At 37.8% G+C, this 6029-nt stretch overlaps 1 protein-coding gene across 2 annotated transcripts in view; it reads left to right on the forward strand.

Annotated features, from left to right (window-relative positions):
• TMEM144 (transmembrane protein 144) overlaps positions 1–6029 on the forward strand; it is a 31965-nt gene that overhangs the window by 10198 nt on the left and 15738 nt on the right. For both annotated transcript variants that reach the window (XM_019521702.1, XM_019521703.1), the window contains exons 2-4: positions 2047–2242; positions 4213–4335; positions 5274–5373. In XM_019521702.1, the coding sequence (XP_019377247.1) occupies positions 2122–2242; positions 4213–4335; positions 5274–5373 (344 nt within the window). In that variant the 5' untranslated portion in view covers positions 2047–2121. The remainder of the gene's footprint in view (positions 1–2046; positions 2243–4212; positions 4336–5273; positions 5374–6029) is intronic.

Consider the following 6029-nt stretch of genomic DNA (forward strand, 5'->3'; position numbering starts at 1 on the left):
TAGTAAAAACAATAAGGGTGTGAGAAGGAGACTTGGGTACAATGACCTGGTGAATAACTCTTCTCACAGTGGGGTACTCCAAGCCTAAGGGGGCTCCTGTATTTTTCTAGAAGAAAAATATCCTGAGAATCCTCCAAAGAGGGGGAAAAAAAAGGGAAAAAAAAAATCTAGGTGATTAAATGAACTGTACTACATGTGAGGACTAAATTTTTTGCCCGCTAATATTAATAGCTCCTTTCAACCAAAACCTACTGAAACTGTTGATAATGCCATACCAGGGGAACTTACACTGAAAAATAAGGAAAGCAAAGTAAGGAGTTAAAGTAAAATGGATAGATTTCAGGGAACACAGCTCTTCTTGTCCATTAACAGCAGAGTGCACCTCCTCTCACTTACCTAGTCAGGCAAGAATTTCCTGTTTCAGTCAGCATCTCCTTTAACCACTAGGAATAGTCAAGAAGCATGTACAGCACTGCCATAATCTAGCGTAGGAGTGGCTATTGAGGGGACTGGTCAAAATTTCATCCACTGTTTAGTCTCCAAAGTTAACCTGATTTTCACATTCCTTAACATCTCTGAGACTCTAGTCACTTTATTTTTGTGCCTACTTTTGGCAAATTGGGGGATATTATAACCTCTGTTATAAATGTGTGTTACTTTGTACTAGCAGTATTTATTATATCTAAGTTGGAAGATCTCAGACTGCACTGGGATATGATTAAGCATACAAGTATCAAGTATATAATAACAGCACATGAATTTCACATCAAAGAACCTCCTTTATAATTACTACATAATGATGGTTTTGGGGATCTTTACACATCAAAATTCTAGCATTGCAGACAGTCATTTCATATAAACAAAATGTTTTACATTTTGTTAACATCTGAAGCTATTTCCTGATAAACTCCCAGTAACTGATTTTGCATGTAGTCCTCTAAGTCTGGTGTTTCCGGAGTATTTAAAATGCCTTATGTGCTGCTGCCTACATTAAACATCATTTCAGTGATGACTGTGATAGCAAACAAATAAATACTAGGTAATTACAAAGATAAAGGGAAAATGGACAAATACTAGTTAATTACGAAGAAAAATAAAGAGGAAAAAAACAGTAAAAAGCTCTGCGGTATACTATATCTAAAATCTACAAAAGAAGGTGAAATTCACTTACTTGCTAATACCAGGATGGCAGTTCAAAAGATTTTTTTTCCATTAATAGGCCTAAAATAGTTTTTCCTTTGGGGAAATCCTATTTGCATGCGACTATGATATGAAATAAAATTCTGCAAGCTTTGTCACAAAGTTTTATTTCCCCCCCACAAAAAATATTTCCATGGGGATTGAAAGAAGAAACTTGACAGGGTTCCTTCCTCCCTCCCTACAATCCTTTGCAGAAAAAAAAAATCAGAGGTCCTTTCCCTCACTTCCATGGGTTATAACATCTAGAGTAATCCCTATGGCAGCTCTGTGCTTCAGTCCTTGCTCTGTGGGACTGCAGAACCTGGGCTTTTAGGCAATGAGTCAATTAGATACCAAGGTTTCTTTCACCCATAGAAGAAAGCTACACATAATTGCCTAACCCTTGTCATCATGCAAACCAAAAGAGGATCAACCTGTTTGTTTTCAACCTGCTTCCAATAGCAACGTTCCAGAACCAGCAACAGCCTAATGTGGGCACTTTCCTCTTAAAAAATAACGGGTCTTCCTTTAAGCCTAATAATATGAAAGCTTAAGGGGCTTCCCTTAAGCTTTCATACTTTTGGATGATGGTCATCTGTTCTCTAATGACTCGTGTATTATATTCCTTAATGTTCTTCTCCAGAAAGTTACTTTTAGGTGAAATATTTATTGTGTTCCATTAATTGCCACCTTATTTACATTTTAAGGTGGCCATTCCCTTTGTCCTACATTATTCCTTACTTTTTTGCCTTTTAGGAGGTGTAAAAGTGGGATCTTTTAAACCTTCCTGCTATTAATGTGAAAAAAAATTAAGCTATATTAAGAACCCTATGGTGTGGTCCTTTAATCCCCTTTTTTTAATTCCAGACTCTGGTTCCAGAAGGTATCTGAAAGGAACTGCATCAAAATAGTGCCACAAAGCGTAGCACCATCAACACAGAGATGACCAACTTTGTAAGCAGCAATGGAACCGATCTAACTATCGGCTTTACCTCTTCTGCAGTAGCTGTCTTCTTATTTGGGACAAACTTTGTACCTGTTAAGAAATTTGACACTGGTGATGGTAAGCATTTTGGGGTTTTCTTATGTGTTTATTACTGTGAGAGCAGTAATTAAGTTTTTATATGAACTCTTACAAATGTTAAAATTCCTAGTAATGTCACTATCAATATCAGCCACAGCCTTGAACTATAGTGGCTTAAAAAAGGAAGTACCACGTTTTTGCCTCACAATAATTTGTTTAACTGAAGCAATCACTTACATTTCAGACCGTGGCAAAACTGGAGAGGTCCTTTTATATGTTGCTGTGCACTTTGAGGTGGGCAGTATGCATTTAAGAAGTTTTGCTGGCTAATAAAGCAAAAATGAGGTACCTCATTTCAGATTCTCAAACATACCATGACAGACAAAGCTCTTTGGGTAAATCTGATATCTTTTATTAGACCAACTCAAACAGTTGGAAAAATTCTTCTTAGCAAGCTTTGAAGTTTAAATACCCTTTGTCAGGCTGAGGGTGCCTCTGCAGTTGGTGTGTACTCTTCCTGGATGGAAGAAATAGTTAAGAGAGGCTGACATGATTACAGAGCCATTGACCATCATCTTTGAAAACTGGTGGCAATCAGGACAGGTCCTGGATGATTGGAAAAGGGCAAACCTAGTGCTCATATTTAAGGAAGGAGAAAAGGAAGATCAAGGGAACTACAAGGTAGTCAGCCTCACCTCAGTCCTTGTAAAAAATCATGGAGCAGTTCCTCAAGGAATACATTTCTAAGCACTTGGAGGAGAAAAAAAGTGATTACAAACAGTAAGCCGGGATTCAGCAGGGGGCAAGTTATGTCTGTCCAACCTGATTATCTTCTGTGATGAGATGACTGGCTCTGTGGATGTGGGGAGACTGGTGGATGTGGTGTGGCTTGTGGTGAATCCCACAACATTCTTGCAGGCAAGCTAAGGAAGTATGGGTTGGATGAACAGCCTGTAAGGAGGATAGAAAACTGGCTGGAGCATCAGGCTCAGAGAGTAGTAATCAATGACTCAATGTCTAGTTGGTAGACGGTATCAAGTGGAGTGCCCCAGGGATTGGTCCTGGGGCCATTTTTGTTCGATGTCTTCATCAACGACCTGGAAGATGGCATGGGGGCGGGGGGCATGACTTATGAGGAAAGACTGAGGGAACTGGTCTTATTTAGTTTAGAGAAGTGGAGACTGAGGAGTGACTTAGTAGCAACCTTCAACTATGTGAAGGAGGGTTCAAAAGGATGGAGCTTATCTGTTCTTAGTGGTGGCAGATGACAGAAGAAGGAGCCAAGGTAACAGAACAGGTGTCAAATTGCAACAAGGGAAGTTTAGGTTAGATATTAGGAAAAATTTTCTCACTAGGAGGGTAGTAAAACACTGGAACAGGTTACCCAGAGTGATGGTGAAAGCTCCATCCTTGGAGGTTTTCAAAACCTGGCTAGACAAAGTTTGGCTGGGATGACCTAGTTGGTGATGGTTCTGCTTTGAGCAGGTGGTTGGACTAGATGACCTCCTCAGGTCCCTTCCAACCCTAATTGTCTATTATTCTATGAAGTCTGGCCTGAAAGCTAGCAAATGTGTTACTGAAAACGCCTGAAGAGGTGTGTCCCATACACTGCCAGTTAAGGCAACCTTAAAGTTATCCTTTCTTGCACTGGAACCAAGTCAGTGATAGCTACTGAAAGGAGTGGGGGGAGCTCTATCTTCTTCAAGATCCAAGCAGAGCTCACATATATCTGTAATAACCTTAACAAAAAAGTGCCTTTGCCTGCTTCTCTGCAGGGCATGTGAGAAGCCAGAAATAAACGTCCCAAAGTACAACCTTTTTAAAAAGAATTTAACATGGGTACATTGCACAAAGACTATGACCAGATTTCAGTTGTGTCTACACAATTTCATATGAGATATAGTATGTTAACAAGAAGTAACTAGTTCCTACATACATTAATCTAAAAGTAATCTGACATTTAACTATTTCCTGTAAAATATTAACAAATTCATTTTTTTGCTTCTCAGGAATGTTCTTCCAGTGGATTCTCTGTGCTGCAATATGGATAGTTTCTTTGGTGGTCAACCTTATCCAAAAATGTCCCCAGTTCTGGCCTCTGGCTATGCTTGGGGGGGTTGTATGGGCTACAGGTAATAAAAAAGAGATACTACTTCTTCAAAGATGCAACAAAACTATCTTCCCAGAGGAGACAATAACAATACTGAAGTAGTTAATATATAAAGTGTATCTTTTGTTATTACAAAAACTGACAGGACCCTGCCATTGCTGTATGTATTATCTTGAACAAAACATTTTATAATTACATCATTAGTATTAAGTAACATTGGTCTTACACAGCTTCCCTTGAAAACCAATATCAGAACATCAGAGTTTGATAAGGACTGAAAAAAACAGATGGTGCTAAAAACACTTATATTTCTATATCTATTTAAAAGATATTTCTAGATCTATTATAAATCTATCTTAAATATATAATGGAAGTTTTTACCAAAATGTACCTCTAAAGTAAGCTTTTGAACTAGTTAACTGATTTTCAAGTGTTGAACATCCAGCCCTTCCCTCTAATCACAGTGGAAGCTGCTGGGTGATAAGCACTGAGCTTTTTCCTAATTTGTGGATTCTTTTCAAATTGGATTGACATAAATTAAACCTTAAAGACACATACAAGAAAGGAGTCATGGATTATCCAGTGAATAGTCAGAGACAGGCTTGGGTGTTTTAATTTAGTTGATCTGAGAAAAATAATTTAAAACTTTAAAAGGCCCCTAAACTGGACTACAGCTAAAAATGAGTGGCATTGCATAGACTAAAATTTTCTCATTAGTAGTGTTCTTCACTCTTGTTAGTGGCTTCACTGCTAGCATGAGACTCAGTGAACTACACAAAACCATTCTGTATGACATTCACAACTGGGTAGAAAGTTTAAAAATAGTCCCACGTATCATATTTAGATTCTGATCTTGTTCAAATCATCTGGCCTTTAAATCATATTGAAATGCAAAGTGAAAATACAATTAGGATTTATCCTTATAATAACATAATTTGGATTATGTTTTCTGTATTGCAGGTAATATTACTGTTGTCCCCATTCTTAAAACCATTGGCTTAGGTCTTGGGCTCTTAATCTGGGCTTCTTTTAATTTGCTAACTGGCTGGGCAAGTTCAAGGTAAACATATTTAAAACTTACATTATACCTTATAAATGCTGTCAGTTCTTCAATAACAACTCTAATGAAAACATGTTGTGTACATATATGTATGTGTGTGTATAATGCAATATTACTGTTCACATTTGCTCACTCAGCTGATTGAGGGTATAGGCATACAAGCAAGTTACTGTAGTTGTAGGGTGAGAACATACAGTGCATAGCTACTCGACTGGAACTGCCTATGTGCATGCTTTACCTTACTTTCACTGAGGCACAAACTTACTCCACATTTACCTTGGGCCAAGAGCATGCACATGGACTGTGACCCCACAGAAGCTGACGCTCTGTAAGTTTCCAGTTTTCTTTACCTTATGTGACTTATTTGTGTCCTCAATGAACTTTTTTCCAGGTGCATGTAAAATGCTGTCCATATTTCATTAGTATTCTTCATAGTGGTATATGGAGATTTTTTTTTCAGTCTGGGCATTTAGGTGTATATGTCTTCCTGTAAGATTTCACTTAGCATAAAACAATAGCTGTAGTCTGGACTTCAAAGAAATCACTTTCATGAATAAGGATCTTCAAGATTAGATCTTAATTAAAATGTATCTGTAAAACTAATACAGTCAAATGAAACTGGTTAAATATTACAGGTTCGGTTGACTGTATTAGTT

This window comes from Gavialis gangeticus, unplaced genomic scaffold (assembly GCF_001723915.1).
Source record: "Gavialis gangeticus isolate Ggan-Ray unplaced genomic scaffold, GavGan_comp1, whole genome shotgun sequence".
In the NCBI taxonomy this organism is placed as follows: domain Eukaryota; kingdom Metazoa; phylum Chordata; order Crocodylia; family Gavialidae; genus Gavialis; species Gavialis gangeticus.